Source organism: Tympanuchus pallidicinctus, unplaced genomic scaffold, assembly GCF_026119805.1.
Source record: "Tympanuchus pallidicinctus isolate F22 unplaced genomic scaffold, pur_lepc_1.0 scaffold24, whole genome shotgun sequence".
Taxonomy (NCBI): Eukaryota; Metazoa; Chordata; class Aves; order Galliformes; family Phasianidae; genus Tympanuchus; species Tympanuchus pallidicinctus.
Genome location: NW_026294741.1, coordinates 5732741 through 5756999, shown reverse-complemented (window position 1 = coordinate 5756999; position 24259 = coordinate 5732741). Strand labels below are relative to the sequence as shown.

At 60.5% G+C, this 24259-nt stretch overlaps 3 protein-coding genes across 3 annotated transcripts; all 3 read left to right on the top strand.

The window, feature by feature from the left end:
- The first annotated feature begins 550 nt into the window (after positions 1-550).
- LOC128083722 (PHD finger protein 7-like) lies at positions 551-2647 on the top strand. The gene is made up of 8 exons (XM_052689260.1): positions 551-578; positions 681-772; positions 870-971; positions 1197-1321; positions 1396-1558; positions 1670-1776; positions 1864-1980; positions 2212-2647. The coding sequence occupies exons 1-8, from the start codon at positions 551-553 to the stop codon at positions 2645-2647; spliced, it is 1170 nt and encodes a 389-aa protein (XP_052545220.1).
- A 4961-nt stretch (positions 2648-7608) lies between these two features.
- On the top strand, positions 7609-9800 carry LOC128083721 (PHD finger protein 7-like). The gene is made up of 7 exons (XM_052689259.1): positions 7609-7932; positions 8023-8124; positions 8350-8474; positions 8549-8711; positions 8823-8929; positions 9017-9133; positions 9365-9800. The coding sequence occupies exons 1-7, from the start codon at positions 7609-7611 to the stop codon at positions 9798-9800; spliced, it is 1374 nt and encodes a 457-aa protein (XP_052545219.1).
- A 4805-nt stretch (positions 9801-14605) lies between these two features.
- Positions 14606-22655, top strand: SSC4D (scavenger receptor cysteine rich family member with 4 domains). The gene is made up of 10 exons (XM_052689258.1): positions 14606-14630; positions 16536-16568; positions 17452-17874; positions 18022-18093; positions 18477-18947; positions 19783-19863; positions 20151-20225; positions 20994-21312; positions 21857-22191; positions 22319-22655. Exons 1-10 carry the CDS (start codon positions 14606-14608, stop codon positions 22633-22635), a joined length of 2151 nt encoding a protein of 716 aa, XP_052545218.1. The 3' UTR covers positions 22636-22655.
- Positions 22656-24259: the final 1604 nt, after the last annotated feature.

Below are 24259 nucleotides of genomic sequence, written 5' to 3'. Positions count from 1 at the left end.
TGCTCTCCCACCGCTGCGAAGGAAGTGAGAACACGGAGATGGTGCACAACACGTCAAAACGCTTGCTGAGGAGTCAGGAGCTCCGGTGCCTAAATAGATCTCTTGCCCTAGCAGACTGGGGATTCTGTGGTTTATTTGCGACGCCATCTTCAGTCCGCACCCACACAAGACCTGCGAGTTGATGTGTCTCCCAACTCCCCACTGGAGCTGACGGCCCCCCAGCACAGCCCCCCCAGTGGGCATCCCAAAGCCACCCCTCAGGGCCCCCAGCACCCCAAGCCCTGCTCATTGTGACATCGGCACCGCGTCACCAACACCCACGTTCTAACGGTGACATCACAATGTGCAGGGCAGCTTCACACTGCGCTCGCCCCTGTCCCCCCAGTCCCGGGTACCTCTGGATCGAGGAAGCAGCACCACTGCTTTGCTCCAGAAGTAAAGCCCAGGAATGGAGCTGAGGTCTCGACGCCTCAGTGCGCCACGTCCCAATCCCCCCACCCGCCGCCCTGCGCCACGGCCCAGGCCCGGACGGGAGCCGTCACCCCCAGAAATGAGGCCAAGTGTCTCGGAGGAGGAAGGTGAGTGCAGAGCATTCCTGCTGCAGTGGATGTGCCTCCGCCACGTGCAGGAGCCACCCTGCTCACGGGCTTGGGGTGATAATGCCCTTGTCCCCACCGCAGGGTGCAGGCTGTGCCGGCGGGCAGAGCACGACCCCGACATCTATGGAGACACGTGCCGTCAGGACCGGCTCTGCATCCATGAGAACTGCCTGGTGAGCCCCAGCCCCAGGCCCCCAGCCCCCAGCCCCCAGCCCCGCGCCCGCCGCTGCCCCCCACGCGCACTAACAGGTCCCCGGTTGCCTCCTGCAGTACCACGCCAGCGGGCTGTACCAGCGCGGCGCTGACGATGAGGGATTCTTTGGATTCCTCATCCCGGACATCGAGGAGGTGCTGCAGCGCGTGGCACAGAAGGTGAATAGGGCGACGCGTCCCCACCTCGGTCCCCGTGCCACGTGGCTGGGAGACTCCAGCAGAGCCCTGGTTGTCCAAGGAGACCCACGGCTGCACAAATCGCAACTGATGAGTGCTGCGGGGTCCCTAGCCACGTGGCCCACCAGATCATCACCGTGCTCTGCTGGGCAAGGGTCACCTGTGTGTGCACGGCACTGACGCCCAGCACCGCACTGCTGTCCCCAGAGATGCTGCGTCTGCCAGAACCAGGGCGCCTCGGTCCGCTGCCATCACGGCAGATGCTCCCGCACCTTCCACTACCCCTGCGGAAGAGAACGCGGCTGCATCTCCCAGTTCTTTGGAGAGTACAGGTGAGCGCGGGCACCCGCGGGGCTGCAGGATGGATGGGGCAGGAGCTGAGCTGCCACCTCCATCCATCCTGCAGGTCCTTCTGCTGGCAGCACCGGCCGACCCAGCACGTGAGGCCACTGCAACAGGACAACCCGCAGTGTGCCATCTGCTTGGAGGCGGTGGAGGGACGCCCCACCTACACCACCCTGGTCTGTCCCTCCTGCACCGGCGCTCAGTTCCACCGCCACTGCATCCAGGTAGGCGGCATTGCCTCCAGACCACAGCATCATCCCCAGCACCACCCAACCCTGCCACCCTGGCATCGTCCCCAGCCCTGGGGCCCCCAGCTCATCTTCTGCCTTCCCCAGGCCCAAGCTCTGCGCGCTGCCCTGCACCACTTCCGCTGCCCGCTCTGCCAGGACATGCAGACCTTCCAGGCAGAGATGTTCCGCCTCGGCATCAAAATCCCAGACAGGTCAGCACCCACCGCCCTGCCACCGCCCGCCCCCCCCCTCCACCTCCCCTCGCACTGCACTCAGCTGTCCCCGGCTCCCTCCCACAGGGATGCGGCCTGGGAGGTGGAAGAGGGAGCTTTCCATGACCTGTACCAGCGGCACAGCTCCTGTGACACCGGTCTCTGCCTGTGCCCACTGGGAAGGGACCACTCTGAGAACACCGGGTGAGTGAGCTCTGACCCCAGTGTCATGGCGACCTGGCGCCTTCATCCCCTCCTTGCAGCTGGGATGGAGGCTGGCCAGGATGCTGAGCTCAGCACGGCACAAGCTGTGCCCTGGTAGCTCAGTGCCAGCCACCGCCGTGGGAGCGCACGCACGCACCGCCCCACGGCTGGCATCCCACAGCCCTGGGACCCCCGGTGACCGTGCGGCTCTGGCTTCTGTCACTCCCACAGGCCCTGGAGGATGCTGCTCTGCAGCTCCTGCGGTTCCTGCGGCACCCACCAGCACTGCTCTGCCATCGCAGAGGACGTGGAATCGTGGGAGTGCAGCGGCTGCAGCGGTGTGGGCACCGGTAAGAAATGCAGCACGGGGACGTGGTCCCCACAGACACGTGGCCGTACGTCCTCGGGAGAGGACGTTGGAGCCACGATGGGCACAGACATGTGCACTGCGCTCATCTCCCGCACCTTGCAGCCCCTTCAGTGTCAGCCGCGGCGCAGTGATCCCCGCACAGCACCCAGCTCCTGGCACTTCGGCTCCAGCACAAGAGGCTGCGACACCGCGACGCTCAGCTGCCTGCGCGGCTCACAGCAGCCCCGCAGCCACTGCGCCTTGCCAGCCTCTGAACAACGGCCCTGCTGGCTGAAGCGCCACAGCGGAGTTTGCTGATGTGCCGGAGCACTGCGGGGCGCGACACCACCACTGCCACGACTCTCCTGCCTGCGCTTCCCTGCTGAGCTGCTGCTGCTTCTGCAAGAGCGAGCGATGGGAGCCCAGCCAAGGTGTCAGCACCGTGGAAGATGCCAGTGCAGGGAGCTGAGACCAAGGGTTTCGATAGTCCAAGTAATTTCTCTTGGCATCGAAACTCCTAACTCCTTACTGTGACTGCTCATCTGATTGTGACTGCTGCCCAGAGAAGCCGTGAACGGCCCATCCCTGAAAGCGTTCAAGACCAGCTTGAAGGGAGCCCTGGGCAACCTGGACTGGACCTCACCTGGACGATGGTGACCCTGCCTGTGGCCGGGGGGTTGGAACTTGAGCCTTACGATCCCTTCCAACCCAAGCCATCCTGTGACTCTATATGTCAAACACCTATTCCTTTCAATTGTCTTCTCCATCAAAATAAACATCTTATTTAAAACTTCACTGACTTGGATGGAGTGGAGCCACTTCACATACTTACAGCTCCTTATTCTCAGCCCCAGCGCAACAACGAAGGCAACGGCAGTGCTGCACATCCTTACCGAAAGGACAAGCGCCACAGAAGTTGCCTCTGAACTTCAGCACCTTCAACAGACAAGTTTCCCCCTGGACCAAACGCAGCCCCAACGCTCTGCTGCGCGCGCGGTGCTGCCATCGCTGGTAGCAGCATCCCTGCTTCGCGGCACAGCTGGCAGAGCAGCTGGCTGAGGACAGGCTATCCAACTTGCAAGGACCCACAGGCATCACCCAGCCCGGCTCCCGGCTCCGCACAGCAGCACCCAGCCTTAGGCCACGTGGCACAGAGTCCCACGGGGCTCCCGCAGCTCCCAGCTGTGCCACCGCCCTGGGGAGCTGCTCCGCGCCCGGCGCCCGCCGCTGCTCAGCCGTGCCTCCACAGCCGAGCCGAGCCGAGCCGAGCCGAGCCGAGCCGAGCCGAGCCTCCCCTGGCGCAGCTCCGTGCTGTTCCTCCGCCCCGCCCCGCCCCGTCCCGTCCCCACACAGCGCACACCAGCGCTGCCCCTCCGCTCCCACGAAGCACCGAGGGCTGCCGGGACGGAACCGCAGCCGCCGGCACAACCACAGCTGCCATGAAGGAAGGAGCTGCGCTCCTCCTCTCCACTATAGCACGCCGGGCATCCCAGGGCGCTGCGGAACCCGCGGCCCCGTGCACAGGACCCTCACGGCGGGCCGACGACGACCGCCACTTCATCTCGCTAGGCGCGCCAACGGCAACGCGAAGCTCTTCTGCAGAGCCATGGCGAGCAACACGGCGACCGGCGCAGCCGCGAGCCCGCCGGGCAACGGCGCCGGGCCCCGCTAACGAAGCGCTTCCTTCAGCGCCTCGGAGAGAGCGCGGCCACCACCGCGCGCACCTCCGCGTCCGCACCGCGACGACAACCGCGCGCCGCTGACGGAGCGGCCCGGGGCGCGGCGGCGCAGACGCGCTGTGGAAGGCAGGGCGGAGACGGCGGCCCAATCCCCGCGGCTGCCCAATCAGCGCCCGGCGCGCGCGGAGAGGGGGCGGGGCCGGGCGGGACGCGGGGCCGGGGACGCCGCCATTTCGCGCGGGCCGCGCCGCTCTTCTCGTCCGGCCGCACAGAGCGCCGCGCCGCCCCTTCCCCGCTGCGCAGCCCTGCGCTCGCTCGGCCTTCTCCGAATGCTTCGTTAGCACGGCCGGCCCCATCGCCCCGCGTCTTCCCTGCTTTTCTTTGGTTGGTGGCCCTGCCTGCAGCAGGGGGGTGGGAGCGTAATGGCTGTCGAGGTCCCTTCCAACCCAGGCCGTTCTAGGATCCTATGACGCAGCCAAACAAGCCTCGTCCCAGCAGGCCACAGCTCGAGAGGAGGGGAGGGGGCAGCAGCATTTCTCAAGTTCAACCGCATATTTCTCTCTGTGCGATGCACTCTTCATGGTCTTTGTCCCATGAAACCCCCTGCCCTGCAATGCTGCTGGGAGACGGAAATGGAAGGAGAGCTGGGGGCAGGCCTGGTACAGAGCAGAGCCCTGCAGCCACCCAGCTGCAGTCCTGCTACCCCGGGTACCGATGGCACTTGGCTCCAGGGGCACTTTGCTCCAGATGAGCATGCCGTGCACGGAGCTGAGGCCGCGATGCCCCAGGGGGCTGCAGCTCCCTGCCTGCACCCTGCAGACACGAAGCAGCGTGTTGGGGAGGAAGAAGGGGAGCAGAGGACTCGCAAAGGCGATGTGCCTCTGCCGTGTGCTGGCGTTACCCTGCAGCACAGCAGCGGGTAGCGATGCTACCATCCAGGGGCAGTGGCAGGGCGTGGGCTGTGCCAGAGGGCAGACCAGGGCCCCGAGAGGCGTGCTGGCAGGACAGGCTCTGCATTCACGAGCACCGCCTGCTGGCTGCCCAGGCCTTGGCTCCCGGCCCCAGCGCTGTGCCACCGATGCTCCTGGTGCAGCCACTATCCTCCTGGGTGCCGCCTCAGCCGAGCTGCCCTGCAGCGTTTCTGCTGCACACTCTGCCAACACGCGTGAACGTATGTGGGGGGGAGAGGTTACGGAATCACAGAATCGCAAGGTTGGAAACGACCTGCAAGTTCATCTGGTCCAACCCCCCTCCCATTCCTATCAGTACCACAAGCACTAAACCATCTCTCGTAGCTCCTCGTCCAGGCGCCCCTTGAACACTGCCAGGGATGGCGACTCCACCACCTCCCTGGGCAGCCATTCCAGTGCCTGACCACCCTCTGAGAGAAGAAGTTTCTCCTCATGTCCAACCCAAACCTCCTCTGGTACAACTTCTGGCCGTTTCCTCGGCTCCTACTATTTGCCTGGGAGAAGAGGCCAGAACCTTTTGCACCACAACCTCCCTTCAGGAAGTTGCACAGTGCAGTGAGGTCTCCCCTGAGCCTCCTCTTCTCCACACTGAACAATCCCAGCTCCCTCAGCCGCTCCTCATAAGGTTTGTGCTCCAGACCCCTCACCAGTTTCGTTGCCCTTCTCTGCACACATCCCGGGGCCTCCATGTCTTTCTTGTAGTCAGGGGCCCAAAACAGCACAGCACTCGAGGTGCGGCCTCACCAGTGCAGAGTACAGGGGGATGCTCACCTCCCTGCTCCTGCTGGCCACACCATTTCCAATGCAGGCCAGGATGCCGTCGGCCCTCTTGGCCACCTGGGCACACTGTTGGCTCATGGTCAGCCCAGGTCCCTTTCCTCCTCGCACTCACCCAGCCACTCATCCCCAAGCCTGTAGCGCTGCATGGGGTTGTTGTGGCCAAAGTGCAGGACCCGACACTCGGCCTTGTTAAACCTCACCCCAGTCACCTCGGCCCGGCCATCCAGCTTATCCAGATCCCTCTGCAGGGCCTCCCTGCCCTCAGGCAGATCGACAGCACCTCCCAGCTTGGTGTCATCTGCAAACTTACTCAGGGTGCACTCAGTCCCTTCATCTAAGTCGTCAATGAAGACATTAAACAGGATGGGCCCCAGCACCGACCCCTGGGGGACACCACGTGAAACAGGTCTCCAGCTAGACTTCACTGCATTGACCACCACCCGTTGAGCACGGCCCTCCAGCCAGTTCCTTACCCAACGGAGGGTAAAACTGTCCAAGCCACGGCAGCCAGTTTCCGCAGAAGGACCCTGTGAGAGACCGTGTCAAAGGCTTTGCTGAAGTCTAAGTAGATACATCAACAGCCTTTCCCCCATCTACCAGTCTGCTCACCCAGTCGTAGAAGGAGATGAGCTTGGTCGAACACGACCTGCCTTTCATGAACCCATGCTGGCGAGCCGTGTGATCTCTCCCAGGAGGATTTGTTCCATGACCTTCCCTGGCGCTGAGGTCAGGCTGACAGGCCTGTGGTTCCCCGGATCCTCCTTACGGCCCTTCTTGTAGATGGGCGTCACATCAGCAAGCCTCCAATCCTCTGGGACCTCTCCAGTCAAGCAGGAGCGCTGGCAGGTAGCCGAGAGCGGCTCAGCAATCACCCCCGCCAGCTCCCTCAGCACCCTAGGATGAAGCCCATCCGCTCCCATGGACTTGTGACTGTCCAGATGGAGGAGGAGCTCCCTAACGGCCTCCACCTCCATCTCCGGGGAGACATGCTGCCTATCAGCCCAGATATCCAGATCAGGGCACAAAGCGCCCCGAAGATAGCTGGTCTGACTATTAAAGGCAGATGTGAAGAAGGCGTTGAGGACCTCAGCCTTCTCCTTGTCATCTGTGGTCACGTTCCCCGCCGCGTCAATTAAAGGACAGACATCATCCTTGGTTTTTCTCTTGCCATTGGTGTATTTGTAAAAGGATTTCTTATTCTCCTTTACTGCAGTGGCCAATCCAAGTTCAAGACGGGCTTTCGCCTTCCGGACTTCCTCCCTGCGGCACCCCATTGCCGCAACGGCGCTCTTCTCCCTGCAGCCTGGTCACCAAGAACAAGAGGGAGCTACGAGCAGCTCCCTCTGCAGCCGGAGCACTTCTGGGTGCAGGCACTGCTGGAGCTATCCAGGACAGAACAGCTGCTCTCCCACTGCTGCGAAGGAAGTGAGAATACGGAGATGGTGCACAACACGTCAAAACGCTTGCTGAGGAGTCAGGAGCTCCGGTGCCTAAATAGATCTCTTGCCCTAGCAGACTGGGGATTCTGTGGTTTATTTGCGACGCCATCTTCAGTCCGCACCCACACAAGACCTGCGAGTTGATGTGTCTCCCAACTCCCCACTGGAGCTGACGGCCCCCCAGCACAGCCCCCCCAGTGGGCATCCCAAAGCCACCCCTCAGGGCCCCCAGCACCCCAAGCCCTGCTCATTGTGACATCGGCACCGCGTCACCAACACCCACGTTCTAACGGTGACATCACAATGTGCAGGGCAGCTTCACGCTGCGCTCCCCCCTGTCCCCCCAGTCCCGGGTACCTCTGGATCGAGGAAGCAGCACCACTGCTTTGCTCCAGAAGTAAAGCCCAGGAATGGAGCTGAGGTCTCGACGCCTCAGTGCGCCACGTCCCAATCCCCCCACCCGCCGCCCTGCGCCACGGCCCAGGCCCGGACGGGAGCCGTCACCCCCAGAAATGAGGCCAAGTGTCTCGGAGGAGGAAGGTGAGTGCAGAGCATTCCTGCTGCAGTGGATGTGCCTCCGCCACGTGCAGGAGCCACCCTGCTCACGGGCTTGGGGTGATAATGCCCTTGTCCCCACCGCAGGGTGCAGGCTGTGCCGGCGGGCAGAGCACGACCCCGACATCTATGGAGACACGTGCCGTCAGGACCGGCTCTGCATCCATGAGAACTGCCTGGTGAGCCCCAGCCCCAGGCCCCCAGCCCCCAGCCCCGCGCCCGCCGCTGCCCCCCACGCGCACTAACAGGTCCCCGGTTGCCTCCTGCAGTACCACGCCAGCGGGCTGTACCAGCGCGGCGCTGACGATGAGGGATTCTTTGGATTCCTCATCCCGGACATCGAGGAGGTGCTGCAGCGCGTGGCACAGAAGGTGAATAGGGCGACGCGTCCCCACCTCGGTCCCCGTGCCACGTGGCTGGGAGACTCCAGCAGAGCCCTGGTTGTCCAAGGAGACCCACGGCTGCACAAATCGCAACTGATGAGTGCTGCGGGGTCCCTAGCCACGTGGCCCACCACATCATCACCGTGCTCTGCTGGGCAAGGGTCACCTGTGTGTGCACGGCACTGACGCCCAGCACCGCACTGCTGTCCCCAGAGATGCTGCGTCTGCCAGAACCAGGGCGCCTCGGTCCGCTGCCATCACGGCAGATGCTCCCGCACCTTCCACTACCCCTGCGGAAGAGAACGCGGCTGCATCTCCCAGTTCTTTGGAGAGTACAGGTGAGCGCGGGCACCCGCGGGGCTGCAGGATGGATGGGGCAGGAGCTGAGCTGCCACCTCCATCCATCCTGCAGGTCCTTCTGCTGGCAGCACCGGCCGACCCAGCACGTGAGGCCACTGCAACAGGACAACCCGCAGTGTGCCATCTGCTTGGAGGCGGTGGAGGGACGCCCCACCTACACCACCCTGGTCTGTCCCTCCTGCACCGGCGCTCAGTTCCACCGCCACTGCATCCAGGTAGGCGGCATTGCCTCCAGACCACAGCATCATCCCCAGCACCACCCAACCCTGCCACCCTGGCATCGTCCCCAGCCCTGGGGCCCCCAGCTCATCTTCTGCCTTCCCCAGGCCCAAGCTCTGCGCGCTGCCCTGCACCACTTCCGCTGCCCGCTCTGCCAGGACATGCAGACCTTCCAGGCAGAGATGTTCCGCCTCGGCATCAAAATCCCAGACAGGTCAGCACCCACCGCCCTGCCACCGCCCGCCCCCCCCCTCCACCTCCCCTCGCACTGCACTCAGCTGTCCCCGGCTCCCTCCCACAGGGATGCGGCCTGGGAGGTGGAAGAGGGAGCTTTCCATGACCTGTACCAGCGGCACAGCTCCTGTGACACCGGTCTCTGCCTGTGCCCACTGGGAAGGGACCACTCTGAGAACACCGGGTGAGTGAGCTCTGACCCCAGTGTCATGGCGACCTGGCGCCTTCATCCCCTCCTTGCAGCTGGGATGGAGGCTGGCCAGGATGCTGAGCTCAGCACGGCACAAGCTGTGCCCTGGTAGCTCAGTGCCAGCCACCGCCGTGGGAGCGCACGCACGCACCGCCCCACGGCTGGCATCCCACAGCCCTGGGACCCCCGGTGACCGTGCGGCTCTGGCTTCTGTCACTCCCACAGGCCCTGGAGGATGCTGCTCTGCAGCTCCTGCGGTTCCTGCGGCACCCACCAGCACTGCTCTGCCATCGCAGAGGACGTGGAATCGTGGGAGTGCAGCGGCTGCAGCGGTGTGGGCACCGGTAAGAAATGCAGCACGGGGACGTGGTCCCCACAGACACGTGGCCGTACGTCCTCGGGAGAGGACGTTGGAGCCACGATGGGCACAGACATGTGCACTGCGCTCATCTCCCGCACCTTGCAGCCCCTTCAGTGTCAGCCGCGGCGCAGTGATCCCCGCACAGCACCCAGCTCCTGGCACTTCGGCTCCAGCACAAGAGGCTGCGACACCGCGACGCTCAGCTGCCTGCGCGGCTCACAGCAGCCCCGCAGCCACTGCGCCTTGCCAGCCTCTGAACAACGGCCCTGCTGGCTGAAGCGCCACAGCGGAGTTTGCTGATGTGCCGGAGCACTGCGGGGCGCGACACCACCACTGCCACGACTCTCCTGCCTGCGCTTCCCTGCTGAGCTGCTGCTGCTTCTGCAAGAGCGAGCGATGGGAGCCCAGCCAAGGTGTCAGCACCGTGGAAGATGCCAGTGCAGGGAGCTGAGACCAAGGGTTTCGATAGTCCAAGTAATTTCTCTTGGCATCGAAACTCCTAACTCCTTACTGTGACTGCTCATCTGATTGTGACTGCTGCCCAGAGAAGCCGTGAACGGCCCATCCCTGAAAGCGTTCAAGACCAGCTTGAAGGGAGCCCTGGGCAACCTGGACTGGACCTCACCTGGACGATGGTGACCCTGCCTGTGGCCGGGGGGTTGGAACTTGAGCCTTACGATCCCTTCCAACCCAAGCCATCCTGTGACTCTATATGTCAAACACCTATTCCTTTCAATTGTCTTCTCCATCAAAATAAACATCTTATTTAAAACTTCACTGACTTGGATGGAGTGGAGCCACTTCACATACTTACAGCTCCTTATTCTCAGCCCCAGCGCAACAACGAAGGCAACGGCAGTGCTGCACATCCTTACCGAAAGGACAAGCGCCACAGAAGTTGCCTCTGAACTTCAGCACCTTCAACAGACAAGTTTCCCCCTGGACCAAACGCAGCCCCAACGCTCTGCTGCGCGCGCGGTGCTGCCATCGCTGGTAGCAGCATCCCTGCTTCGCGGCACAGCTGGCAGAGCAGCTGGCTGAGGACAGGCTATCCAACTTGCAGGGACCCACAGGCATCACCCAGCCCGGCTCCCGGCTCCGCACAGCAGCACCCAGCCTTAGGCCACGTGGCACAGAGTCCCACGGGGCTCCCGCAGCTCCCAGCTGTGCCACCGCCCTGGGGAGCTGCTCCGCGCCCAGCGCCCGCCGCTGCTCAGCCGTGCCTCCACAGCCGAGCCGAGCCGAGCCGAGCCGAGCCGAGCCGAGCCGAGCCGAGCCGAGCCGAGCCTCCCCTGGCGCAGCTCCGTGCTGTTCCTCCGCCCCGTCCCGCCCCGTCTCGTCCCCACACAGCGCACACCAGCGCTGCCCCTCCGCTCCCACGAAGCACCGAGGGCTGCCGGGACGGAACCGCAGCCGCCGGGACAACCACAGCTGCCATGAAGGAAGGAGCTGCGCTCCTCCTCTCCACTATAGCACGCCGGGCATCCCAGGGCGCTGCGGAACCCGCGGCCCCGTGCACAGGACCCTCACGGCGGGCCGACGACGACCGCCACTTCATCTCGCTAGGCGCGCCAACGACAACGCGAAGCTCTTCTGCGGAGCCATGGCGAGCAACACGGCGACCGGCGCAGCCGCGAGCCCGCCGGGCAACGGCGCCGGGCCCCGCTAACGAAGCGCTTCCTTCAGCGCCTCGGAGAGAGCGCGGCCACCACCGCGCGCACCTCCGCGTCCGCACCGCGACGACAACCGCGCGCCGCTGACGGAGCGGCCCGGGGCGCGGCGGCGCAGACGCGCTGTGGAAGGCAGGGCGGAGACGGCGGCCCAATCCCCGCGGCTGCCCAATCAGCGCCCGGCGCGCGCGGAGAGGGGGCGGGGCCGGGCGGGACGCGGGGCCGGGGACGCCGCCATTTCGCGCGGGCCGCGCCGCTCTTCTCGTCCGGCCGCACAGAGCGCCGCGCCGCCGCTTCCCCGCTGCGCAGCCCTGCGCTCGCTCGGCCTTCTCCGAATGCTTCGTTAGCACGGCCGGCCCCATCGCCCCGCGTCTTCCCTGCTTTTCTGTGTGCTGTCGATACATCCGATACATCTCCCATCGGCTGTGCCTGCACCTCCCATGGGCGCGGGTTTCCCTCCCCAGGAGCACCTGCACACAGCCTGCCCTGCTTGCGCACTCAGCCAAGTGCCAGCCGTCCTTCCTCCAGCTTGCAGCTCCCCGTGGGCTGCTCACTATTCAGGGTCCTGCCTTGCTGGACCACCTGCACAGTCCCACCTTTGCTGTCTGCAGGCCGTCCTTGGGCTTCTCCTTCCCACCTGGCGCAGGTGGGACCTGCAGCACATCAGTCAGGAAGCGGATTATGGGACAAACAAAGGGCGTTTGTCCAGGGCCGGGTTCGTCCCCTGGCAGCCACCTCACCGCAGCCCTGTGCCAGCACACAGCCTCCTGAGGGCTGCAGTATCCCCTCCTTTGGCTCTCAGAAAATGTCTTCGTCTTAAGTAGGAGAGCATCCCAGAGCTTACGACTGACGGCCGTGTGTTTTGCTTTGCTTTGCTTTGTGTGGTTCAGAGGCTGTGCAGTGCTTGCTTCCAGCCATGGCAGGGAGCCAGGGCGGCTGGGAGTTTTGCAAAGTTTGGGCAAAAAAAGACTTAAAAGACACCTTTGAAACTGATGTTTGTGAGCAGACTCATTAGAACTCTGCTGCTCCTGCAAAATACAAAGTCAGTGCCTAATTGCTAATTACCAAACCCACAGAAGGCAGTGCCTGCAGATGGGTGATGGTGCTGTCAGTGACAGCTGTTTTGAAGCCAGCTTTGTGCCAAGGAAAACCCCAAATCCCAGCACTTGTGGGCAGGGGCACCTCTGCAGGAGGGGCAGGATAGGAACCTCACTGCCCCTGGGATCAGCTTATCAGAGCCAACAGCACACCCCAGTGCCCACGCTGCTGAAGCTTTGCAAGAGCAGGAAACCACCACATTTTATATGTTCCTCCTACCCAATTGCTTTCAAATTTTCTTTCACTTTTATTGCCAGGCTTGTGGTTAAACACACTTCATTGCAAGCCCAGAGAGTGCAGCACATAGAGTGAAGCAGAAGGGTTTCCTATGAAGGGGAGGTGGGTGAACACCAATAATCCACATCTCGTGCTTTTGGACACCCTGGAGAGCACCTCCTTGATGCCGTGCTCAGAAAAGCAGAGCGCAGGTACCGCTGATGCCCTGTGCACTGCGTGCAGCATGGATGTGCTGGGGATACCCAGCAGCACGCGGAGAGCACTGTGGGTTTAGGGTCTTGTCCTGCCCGTGTCAGTGGGACAGATCCTGGCAGTGCGGGAGGAGGAAAGCAAAGCCGGAATGCCCTCAGCCAGCCCTGGGGAGTCACAGTGCTCCCAGTGCCAGCTGCCCTGAAACCCGAGCCAGTCCCACCGCCATGCCCCGCTGAGCGGCCCCTTGCTCTCCTTGCTCTCCTCTTCCTCTCCTTCTCCTCCTCCCTCTCAGCCATCCCTGTGCCCAGGCACCCCGCGATGGGGCCGGGCAGCCGTCCTGCCCCGCAGCCCTGAGCCTGCAGGGTGACACAGGATGAAGCCAGAAGCTGCTCGGCAGATGAATGGAAGCCTCTTCTCCTCCTTGTTAGCTTTTTTTTTCCTCCTTTATCCCCACTGTAATATTTATTGCATCAACTAATTTTCATTTTTTTTTAACTAACCAGCCAGCAGTTTTCTTGACTACAAAGGAGAATATTTATTTCTGGGTTTAAATACATCATCTTTATACTGGAAAGAAAACAGCAGACAGGTACGTGGATTGATGGAAAACACTGCTTTTGCAACAGGGTCAGTCCAGGCTGCACCAAATCTCTCTCATGTCCAGATTGAAGGAAGGAGCTTTCACAGCTTATTTGCTGAGATCTGCCTTCTCTGGGGTGAAAACAGAGCTGAGACTTTCTGTGGGAGGAAAAGTAGGGGTTCACCTTTATAGGTATAGCAGGGACTATGCTCAGCATCTCAGTGATTAATGCTTTATGGAGTGCTGGGATGGGAACGGGAGGCAGGATGGGTGCAGAGTGCGTGTGGGATGGATAGGGGGTGGATGTGGGATAAATGTGGGGTGGATGCAGGATGGATGAAGGACAAATGTGAGATGGATGCAGGGTAGATGCAGGATGTGTGTGGAATGGATATGGGATGGGTGTGGAATACATGTGGGATGGATGCAGAAAGGATATGGGATGGATGTGAGATGGTTATGGGATGGATGCAGGGTGAATGCAGAGCAGAGATGAGATGGATGCAGGATGGATGCAGGACTGATGTGGGATGGATGCAAGGCGGATGCAGAGTGGGTATGGGATGGATACAGGGTGGATGTGGGATGGATGTGGGATGCATACGGGATGGATGTAGCATGGATGCAGGAGGGATGCTCCCCCACACCAGGGCTGGTGCAGGCAGCATGCTAAGGGGCTGCAGGCCCACGGCAGTGTGCTGGCCGTCTGTCAGCCACTCTCTGCCAGAGATTGGGGAGGGCTGGCAGGACAAAAGGCGACATTATTCGGAGAGGAATAAGCATGAATGGAGTATTGAGAAATGCAATGTTAGGGACTAGATTGATTTCCGAGCCCCGTAACTGAGCTGATTGTCTGCTGGAGGATCTCCTCTGAGCGCCGGGCCGGCAGCAGCCCCATGGCAAGAACAGGGATGTGCAGGGGCTGCATCCTGCATGGCGGCTCCATGGGAAGGGGCTGAGTCCTGCAGCCCAAGGGTGGGCTGAGCTCTCCCATGCCATGCCCAGATGATGGAAGCAATGCTGTCACCACCCTGTGCTGTCAGTAAGAATCCAGCAGAGCCAGATGTTCACCATTCCAGCAGCAGCTGGTGAAGAGAGCAGCAAATCATGGGGAAATTGCATCTTATTATCTTTAATCTTTTCCTCGTTTTCTCCATGCTTGCTTTCCATCTCGTCCCCATGGAGTTTGCATCTCCTGCCACTGACGAATGATGTGATGCTGTGGTACCAGACCTGTGTTCCCACACGAATGCCTCTTTTTTCCCAAGGACTGGGAGCACTGCAGGTCTTGGGGTCCCATAGGTGTTCCAGCAGGGGTGGGAGGTACCATGGTCATGTTAGTGCAGGAGTGGGGTGGGAGCTGGGACTCATCCTTTGTAGAGAAGTTCTGTGATGGAGAGGGCTGGCCATGGGTGACAGCACAGTGACAGCCTGGCAACAGCATCACAGGAGGAGCCATGGGGCTGGCAGCTCAGCTAGGGTGATGGGAGCCTCCCAGAATGTGGGCTGTGACTTTCTGCACAATGGGAATCACCATCACATCCCAAAAGGCAGCCGCATGGTGTGGCTTGCTGGAGATCTAGGTTTGCTTGGTGATGTGGGAAGTGCCTGTGTGGGTGGGGAGCCCATTCCCAGCTCTTCCTGAGGGATGAACTCCACCTGGATGAGGACAGCATGCTTCTCACAGCTTTGGAGGCATCTCCAGAAGGGTGGGTGGTGGCACCATGATGCAACCTTTGGGCTTTCATGCTGGGCAAGATCTCTCCTGCTGCCCTGTGCCTCAGCAGAAGCCCAGTCCTAAAGGTCCAAAGCGACCCCCATCTCACTACGCAAAAAACACCTCTTGTTCTCAGCTGATCCCAACTGGAGCCGTATTTTGACGTGATCGCTGCCCAAAGGCTGATGCTGGTGTCTGCGTGTTGCAGGGACAGCAAGAGGACCCCAGAGCAGCGATGAGCGCTGGTCCCTGTATGTCATGTGGGGCACTGCCTTCCTCCCTGCTCCTCCTCCTCCTCCTCGGCCCCACTGGTGAGCTCTGCTGTTTCTCTTCATGAATAGACACGGCTAAGTCCTATCAGAGGGCCATTTGTCCTATTTTGGTGGTTTTATTCAGAGATGTGACTTGAAAGGGGCTGTGTTTACCTCAAGGCGGTTCCCTTTGTTCTCTGGGCTTTGTGAGCTGGATCAGAGGGAGCCAGGAGCTCTGTTCTCCAGGATGGCTTTCCTCATTAGTGTGGACACACTGTGCATATTTTTCAGGTCTCTCTTGACTTTGCTGGAGGATGCTCTGAAATAAATACTTCAGAGCTTTGATTCTGACTAACGGGTGATGGATATTGAATATTTAACAATGTCCTTCTTATCTGCTGCTTGTTAAAATGGTTTAAAAGTGCTAAAAATCCATACAAGCCAGAATAAATCACTGTTCCAGAAAGGCTAGCAGCCTTTGGTCTTCCCTGTTGGATTCTGAGATGGCTGCAGGGACACAGCAGCTTCATTGCCCCATCTCACACCCCAGCTCCCACCCCCACTGCTGCCAAGCATCCTAAGGCTCCCCCCCCCCCCCCCATGTTTTTGGGGCTGCATCGTATGTTTTTATCTGGCTAAGAGTGCTGCAGAAGCGGGTGTTACCCAGGTGCCTGCACCACTGCAATGTGGCACATGTGAATGCAGGAGGCAGATCTGTGTGGTGCCCTGCAGCAGCCCCCTGCAGCCCTCCCCACTTCAGGATTGCTCATTTTCCCCCTATGGGTGGCTGCATGCCATCAGCTGCATTGATACATAGGATACATAGGAATATGTGGCTTGCAAAATGCTGACTGCAGTGTGTGTGTGTGTGGGGGGGGGGGGAGAAAAAAAAAAGAGAAGGAAAAAGAAAAAGCAAGAATTAGACTGCACTGAGTGGTGCCCAGAGCAGCATTTCCCATCAGGAACCACCAGCAGGCTCTCGTGGCAGGCAGGACCATTTTTCCAGGGCTTGCTGCTGTCACTCACCGCGCTCATAAAGCAAGCTGCTGGCAGCCAAACAATGGCAGGGAGGAGAGGAAAGGCAGGAATGAAAGGCTGCTTCTGTCTGGAAGCTAGCAACTCCTCGGCGCGTGCCAGGGGAGCAGCTTGGTTTCATTCAGCTGCTAATGGCCGCTCTTGGCACCTCTCCATCACATTCCATCCAAGGATTTGGGGGAGCTGCAGCTCCCCTGTCCCTGCCACCTCCTTCCTTGCATCCTGTGGGACCCAGCCCTGCCTTCTCTGTTTCAGGAACCTCCGAGCCCGCCCCGCCGCCGTTCCCAGGTGAGGTTCTTCTCTCCGAGTCGCTCTTCTCCAGGTTTTGCTGTTGAAAAATGCCTCAGAGAGGCAGCGTGTTGGTTCTGAACAAAGAGCAGCAACAGAAAGCTGAACCTCTTTTACAGAAAGGAAATACAGATTCTTTATTATCCTTATTCTGCTTGTGATCAGGCGAGTGCAACCTCACTGCTCCCTGCTAGCTGCATGTCACTCACCACGTCCAACTGAACGATCCCTTGAGGCTGCTTACACCACGCTGCCAGCAGCTTGGGAAATCATTTCTATGCCACCACTTCAACTATGGCCATATTCACTGGGACATGGTCATAGCGGGGGGGGGGGGGGGAGTAAGGGAGGGGGCAGTCTCTGCTCCCAGGTAACAGCAATAGGATGAGAGGCGATGGTCTTGTGTTGCACCAGGGGAGGCTCTGGTTGGATATGAGGAAATATTTCTTCTCAGAAATAGCATTGCTGCAGTGGCACAGCTGCCCGGGGAGGTGGGGTAGCCCCCAGCCATGGAGGTGCTCCAGAACCATGGAGATGTGGCACTGAGGGCTGTGGTCAGCAGGCTCGGTGGGCTGGGGTTGGATGTGGGGATCTGAGAGGTCTTTTCCAACCTCAGCGATTCTGTCAGTCTATGAGATGATCGCACCTTCTCACCTGCGTTGTCCTATGGATGGCTTATCTCCTATGCCTGATAACGCAGACGACAAGGTGACATTGCACCCAGTACAGTGACACAAAGCTGTGTGGGATGTCCATGTCCACTGCTTCCAACCCATGAGCTGCATCCACCACCTGTCACCAAGGCCACCATCAAGCTGACGTGGTGTTAACTAACACAAGGGCAGAAAGCTTGCCGTAGCCAGGAGTCACCCATTTGGTCCAGAGAGCAGAGATTTGGTGCAGAATGGCCCCAGGCCCTCCGAAGGCTGTGGGTCCATTGGACGCTGGGTGCTGCCCTCCCAGCTGCCCACTGAAGCTCTGCGCTGGGCCGTCCTTGCAGAACTGCGCCTGGCCAACGGGCCCAGCCGGTGCCAGGGCCGCGTGGAGATCCTCTACAACGGCTCGTGGGGCACAGTGTGTGACGATGACTGGGACATCGTAGATGCCAACGTTGTGTGTCGGCAGCTGGGCTGCGGCCATGCCATCGCCCTGCCGGCACCCATGACCTTCGGGCAGGGGAGCGGGCCCATCTTCTTGGACAACGTGGACTGCAAGGGCCAGGAGGCGGCACTGAGCGAGTGCTGGAGCCACGGATGGGGCATCCACAACTGCTACCACTACGAGGACGTGGCTGTGGTCTGCAATGGTAATAAGGCTTGGTTCCCTCAGGGCCAGCATGCGGCTGGCAGAATAGTATTGTTTGTATTAAGTGTATATATAGTCACAGCAGGGACCCTGGTTACAACTCGCTTCTGCAGGCAGAAATTGATGCCATCTCTCATTCCCTTTCTAGAGCTCTCCCCCACATCAGCAAGCGAAGGACCGACCAGCAGGACTGCTACAGCCTCGGTGCAGAATGGGGAAGGTGAGCTGCTCATGGCCTGACCTGGCTGGGAGCTCTGCAAGGGGCGGGCAGAGAGCAGCGCCCACATCCTATCACCCATCACCCACCTCCCATCACCCATCCTCCACCATCGCCCATCATCTCACCCACCATCCCAATGTTTCCCCTCCACCAAACAGCCTTGCTGGGCTGGCCAAGAGAAGACCCCCAGAACCTCCACCTTCATGGTCATATCCTGGTTCAGATATTCCTGCAGGATCCCATAAATTGTGCTGCCCTAAAGCAGATCCTCTTCCAGAAACTTGGGCAGTTTCACCACCGTAAGCACATCCAGATCCCACTTCTGTGGGCCAGTGACCTTGAAGGGACAGCAAGACACTTGTCCCCTATCTGTCACCCTCCAGGTGACGGCCGCATCCGGCTGGTGAGCGGGGCAGACGCCTGCCAGGGCCGCGTGGAGATCTTCTACCAGGGGAGCTGGGGCACAGTGTGCGACGACGACTGGGGGCTGAGCGACGCCAGCGTGGTCTGCAAGCAGGTGGGCTGCGGCCAGGCTCTGGAGTACAAAAGCAACGCCTATTTCGGCTACGGCACGGGGCACATCCTGCTGGACAACGTCAACTGTGAGGGCAGCGAGCCCATCCTCTCCGCCTGCTACAGCCTCGGCTGGGGCATCCACAACTGCGGCCACCACGAGGATGCCGGGGTCATCTGCATGGGTAATGGGGCACGAGAATGGGACGTCCTTGCACAGAAACAGCCTGCCTGGCCGGGACAGGAGGGAGGGAGCGCAGCCAGGGCTGGGCATGCCACTGGGATTGCCTCCTCCCTGCACTGCCCAGCCCTGCCATCACCCACTGATTACCATTTATATTGTTAATAATTCCCTTGAACTCCCTTGTTATGTTGGATAATGAGTGGAGCAAGAAGTTATGGTTCTTTTCTTTTCTGCTATTTGCTAACAAAGCTGCTGATGGAGAGGAAGGGCTAGTTTTCTAAGGATGCTCCTTTCCTCCCCAGACACAGGCTATCCTGTGCTGGGGCTGGGTGGCAGCACTCAGTGCCCATCAGATGGGGCAGGACTCAGGGTGTGCAGCTTTGGGCCTGGTGGTGAGGCTGGCTGCTCACACCCTGCCTCTGCTGCTCAAGCACAGCTGGTGAATATTTGATGTATCCAGCTTCAAAAAAGCACTTGTAACACTTGCATAGAGCTGGAGAACCTCCACCTACAGGATGTGGGCAGTACGAATGGAGGAAGTCCTTTGCAGCATCTGATGCACGGACTCAGATGTGTAGGACCCAAATTGTTTATAACAAGTTCTCACATCACTTACATACCTTCACAAGTTTTCTTTTTCTGGCTTTCCCATCCACCCCTACAACTTTCCCACCCACCTTCACGTGTCAACAGAGCATTCTACAAACACTCTTCAACCATTATCCAGTCAGAGCTGCGAGACGTTCGTTCTTCTAGAGGTGTCCTTGGTTCTCATGCTGTTTGTCTTGCTCCACAGCTGCTGCTCTGAACAGTTTTTCTTCTATTCCCACAGTCCATCATCTGCATCTCCATGTCCATCATCTCCCTCTCCCCCACCATCTCCATCTCCTTCCTCACACCACTCCACTCTGCATCCTGGCATCACAGCTAGAGGGTTATGTGCTTTGCAGCTTCTCCCTGCCTGTTACCCCTGTCCTTCTGCCTCCCTGCAGGTCTGGACACATCCACCATCACATCCTTCACCACCTCCACGGCCCTGGACCATGAAGAAATGCTCACTGCCACAGCCACAGGTATGGTGTTGGCAGCAACCAGTGCCTCAGCAGGGAGGGCTCTGAGGACTGGCAGCTCTCTGGGCTGTCCCTTTCCATGGCCAGCCGCTCACATGGGTCCAGGTGCACCTTGGTGAGGCTCTGGGGCTCTCTTGGGTGATCTTCCCTATGGCAAGTGCCAAGAACCTCTTCCTCACCATCAGGGGATTTTGCCATGGGGCCACCGTGGTGCTGACTGTGGCTCAGAGCAGGGGCAGTGGGTGCTGGGGCCAGACACCGAGCACCCATGTGTCCCCATGTCTCAGCAGTGACAGACGGCCACGAGCAGCCCTCGCCTGCGACCGAGGTGATCACCACTGTGCTCATCACTGCTGAGCTGGAAAGTAAGCATGTGGCTGCCATTAGTCTGGCACAGCCCCCAGCCCAAGGTCCTCCTGTCCCAGCTCCCTCACTGCCCTGGGAACATGACCCCATCTCCCCAGGGGGAGGGCCTGCCCCACAGCCCCTGGGATCACCCCACATGTGTGTCCACTTCTCCCAGGGTCTCCCCCCATCTCCCCATGACTCCTCCCATGATCCCAGAGGTTTCACTACACACTCATAGGGATACCTCCTTCATTCCCATGGCTCCCTGAACGTCCCTAGGAGTCTCCTTTCATCCTCTCAGGGCCCCCCCCATCCTCCCAGGGGCTCTCCCCATCTCTCCATCCTTCCCCCATCTCCCCAGGACCTGCACCCCCTACCTAGAGGTGGTCCTTCCTCATTCCCAGAGCTCCCCCACATGCCCGGAGGGATCTCCCCATCTCCCCACGACTCCCCTCATCCTCGCAGTGCCTTTACCCCATACCCATTGGGCTACCTCCCTCATTTCCGAGGCTCCTCCCACGCCTCCAAAAGGCTCCCCCTACGACGGGATCCCTGCGGGGACCTCCCCGTATCTCCCCATCCTTCCCCCACGCTCTCAGGGCGCTCCTCCCATCCTCCCAGCGCCTCCACCCGGCGCTCCCCCCTCCATCCCCGAGCCTCTCCCCACCCTCCCAGGGACTCCCCCAGCCGCTCCCCACCCTTTTTCCACCCTTCCCCTCGCCTCCTCCCCTTCCCTTCCCCCCCCTCCCGTTTCCCGCAGTGGCTGTGCGGGCGCCCACCCGCAGGTGGCGGCGTGCGGCTGGCGAACGGCAACGGGAGCTGCCGCGGTCGGGTGGAGGTGCGGCACGGCGGGACGTGGGGCACGGTGTGCGACGACGACTGGGACTTCCCCGACGCGCAGGTGGTGTGCCGGCAGCTGGGCTGCGGGCCCGCCGTCTCCGCCACCGTCCTGGGTTCCTTCGGGTACGGCAGCGGGCCCGTGCTGCTGGATAACGTGGGGTGCGACGGGCACGAGATGCGCCTGGCCGACTGCTTCCACCTGGGCTGGGGGCAACACAACTGCGGCCATCACGAGGACGCGGGCGTGGTGTGCCGAGGTGCGTGGTCTGAGCATCGCCCCTCCTGTCCGTCTCGCTGGGCGGGGGTGGGATGTAGGACTGGAGTGCGGTCCCAGGAGGATGGATGGGGTTGCTGGCCCAGGTTCCGGCATGGGGTCCGTTTTGCAGTGGTTAGGGAAAGGTTCTGCCCCCCAAAGGCAGTGGGCACAGCCTGGAGCTCAGGGACCTGGGCCACTCCCCAGGACCTGACCCCCTACCTAGAGGTGGTCCTTCCTCATTCCCAGGGCTCCCTCACAGTGCCCAAGGGGCTCCCCCCATCTCCCCACGACTCCTCTCATCCCCACAGTGGCTTTTCCCCATACCCATTGGGCTACCTCCCTCACACACATAGGACCTGGGGGGGTCCTGTGTAGAGCCATGAGCTGGACTCAGTGATCTCAGGTTGGATATTAGGAAGAATTCCATCTCCAAAGAGTGGTGCTGAATTGGCACTGCTGCCCGGGGCGGTGGTGGGGTCACCATCCCTTGAGGTGTTCTATGGAGATGTGGCATGGTGGGGTGGGCTGGGGTTGGACTTGGGGATCTTGGAGGTCTCTTCCAGCCTCAGTGGCTCTGCAGTTGTATGATTCTGTGAACCCTGTGGGTCCCTTCCACCTTGGGATGTTCTGTGACTCGGACTCAGGGAGGACAGCAGCACTGCAGTGCTGTGGCTGGGTGAAGAAGACATGGGTGCTGCTTCTTCTTCCCTTGCCAGCCCCATGCCACGTGCACAGGGACTATTGGCTGGTCCTGGGGAGCACAGGATGTCCCAAAATCATCTTCCTCCCACCTTTCCCTGCCTCATCAGGTGCTGATGACTCAGGAGTCCACTTCGAAGAAGCCACCGCTGCCACCACCACGTCAGCCCTGACCCATCTGGAGGATGGTGAGCATCCTATGGGCGCTGGCACAGAGGTGGTTTGGATGCAGCTGGGAGAAGCGAGGCACTCCCTGGCCCAGCCTGGCTGGGGTGAGCCCGTTCTCCTCCACCCCATCCCAATGTCCCACCACAGGGTTCTTGCGCCTGGTGAACGGCAGCCATCGGTGCGAGGGCCGCGTGGAGATGTTCTACCTGTCCCAGTGGGGCACGGTGTGTGACGACGCCTGGGACCTGCGGGATGCCAAGGTGGTGTGCAGGCAGCTGGGCTGTGGGCACGCTGTGGCAGCGTGGGGGGAAGCACGCTACGGCCCCGGCTCCGGTTACATCTTCCTCGACAACCTCAAGTGCAAGGGCAGCGAGCCCTCACTGCTGCGCTGCTCCCACATCCGCTGGGACGTCCACAACTGTGACCACTCGGAGGATGCCAGCGTGGTCTGCAGCCTCCTATGACCACCCACCCGCAGGGACCATCCTGGGTATGAGGATGGGGGGGAGGGACGGGGGGCACACGGAGAGGGGGGGTGGGAAGTGGGGCAGGAGGGATGTGGGACTCGGAATGTGTCAGGAGAACAGTCAAGGTTTAAATCAGACGGACGGAGCCACTGACAAGCACGCTCAGATGAGCTGTTACGTGTGCTTCTTGCTTGGAAGCGTGCCCCTCCATCCTGTGAATCTGCTGGCTGACTTCACCCAAATTAGGCAACAGGGAAGAGGTCACCGAGCTGAGGCCATTAGTTCCTATAAAATAGGCAGAAGGGGGAGGGAGAAGCTCCTACAGGAGGAAACCTAATGAACCCAGCACCATACGAGGTACCAGAGAATCCACACCCTGTGCACTGCTGGGCACAGCCCTTGGGAGCACTGCTTGTGCTGCAGTGCAACCCAGAGTGACACAGCTGGGCCCAGGCAGCAGTAGTGACTCCCCCTCCCCCAGAGCTGCCCCAGGCATTGGGGCCAGGCGTCCTTTGGCTCCCAAAACCCTGCTGAAGCTTTTCCTCCACAACGCCTGTTGGAGAGAAAAACGAAGTGGCCTTTTTTGTTTGTTTGTTTGTGTGTGTGTGTGAAATCCAGTTGGTTTCAGCCATTTCATTGAAGAGACGAGGGGAGAAAAATGGATTTTCTGCTGCGAAATTGACTTTAGATTTTACCTGGGAAATGTAAAACAGGGCTGAAACCAAACCAGAACATTCCAGCTGCTCTGCGGTGTGTTGCTGCCCTCCTACAATTTGCTTTGCAAAACCCCCTTAATCCAAGTATGAGCAATGAGGAATAAATACGGGGTTTCCATCCCCGCTGCTTGCAGCCCAGTCCTGCAGTTCCCATTAATTCCCAACATGCCCACGTTGTTTCCTCTGCTCCTGCTTCTCCTGCAAGCGCAGCCACAGAAAGTTGGGAAGCAGGGCAAGATGGGGCCCTTGCAGCCCCATATCCCCACCACCCACACCCTGCACCCAGCAGCTCTTTGCAGCAAAGCTTCTTTGTCCCTGCAGAGCCCATGGAAGTGCATGCATGGCTCCTCTGCAGCGTGAGGTGCTGTGTTCTGCAACGGGCTGCTCTGTTCTGCAACGTTCTGTGATGGAGCGCTGTTTCCACCTGAGCAGGAGAACCAGCCCTTCAGGTCTGCTCGAGGGGTGCATTGGCCAGGTGGGGTTTGCTTCACACCGAGGGTCCCAGGGTCTCCCTCCTCCCGTTTCTATGTTTGTACAATTCTTTTGTTAATAATAGGTTTCTTACATGTTTTGTGAATAAATAAATCCCCTTTTCAAGCGCGTGTCTCTGCATCCCTCCCTGTAGGGCTCAGTGAGAGCAAATCCATGCCCGGAGCAGTGCTGATTTACACCCTGCTCAGATCCTTCTGGCCGTAGGGAACAGGGTTGACTCTGGCTCTGCTCCCGGCTCTTTGGCAGCCCTGCAGGCTGCGGGTTTGCTGCTGGAGTGGGCGGATTGCTGGTGTGCAGCTGCAGTGCTGACAGCCATAAATTCAGCAGCGCCGCTCACTGAGGGCGGGGGAGCAGAAGGGACCCTTCTGCAGGGGGTGGAGGTGGGCAGGGAGGCTGCATCCCCAGTCCAGAAG

Bases quoted from the DNA above. Each gene is read 5' to 3' on its own strand.
- LOC128083722 (XM_052689260.1), top strand. From the start codon at position 551: ATGAGGCCAAGTGTCTCGGAGGAGGAAG. The intron at 972-1,196 runs GTGAATAGGGCG...TGCTGTCCCCAG, and splicing joins TGCAGCGCGTGGCACAGAAG to AGATGCTGCGTCTGCCAGAA. The intron at 1,559-1,669 runs GTAGGCGGCATT...TGCCTTCCCCAG, and splicing joins TCCACCGCCACTGCATCCAG to GCCCAAGCTCTGCGCGCTGC.
- SSC4D (XM_052689258.1), top strand. From the start codon at position 14,606: ATGGTCATGTTAGTGCAGGAGTGGG. The intron at 16,569-17,451 runs GTGAGGTTCTTC...CATTTGGTCCAG, and splicing joins CGCCCCGCCGCCGTTCCCAG to AGAGCAGAGATTTGGTGCAG. The intron at 21,313-21,856 runs GTCTGAGCATCG...GGGATCTTGGAG, and splicing joins GTGGTGTGCCGAGGTGCGTG to GTCTCTTCCAGCCTCAGTGG.
- LOC128083721 (XM_052689259.1), top strand. From the start codon at position 7,609: ATGGAGCTGAGGTCTCGACGCCTCAGTGCGCCACGTCCCAATCCCCCC. The intron at 8,475-8,548 runs GTGAGCGCGGGC...TCCATCCTGCAG, and splicing joins CAGTTCTTTGGAGAGTACAG to GTCCTTCTGCTGGCAGCACC. The intron at 8,930-9,016 runs GTCAGCACCCAC...TCCCTCCCACAG, and splicing joins GGCATCAAAATCCCAGACAG to GGATGCGGCCTGGGAGGTGG.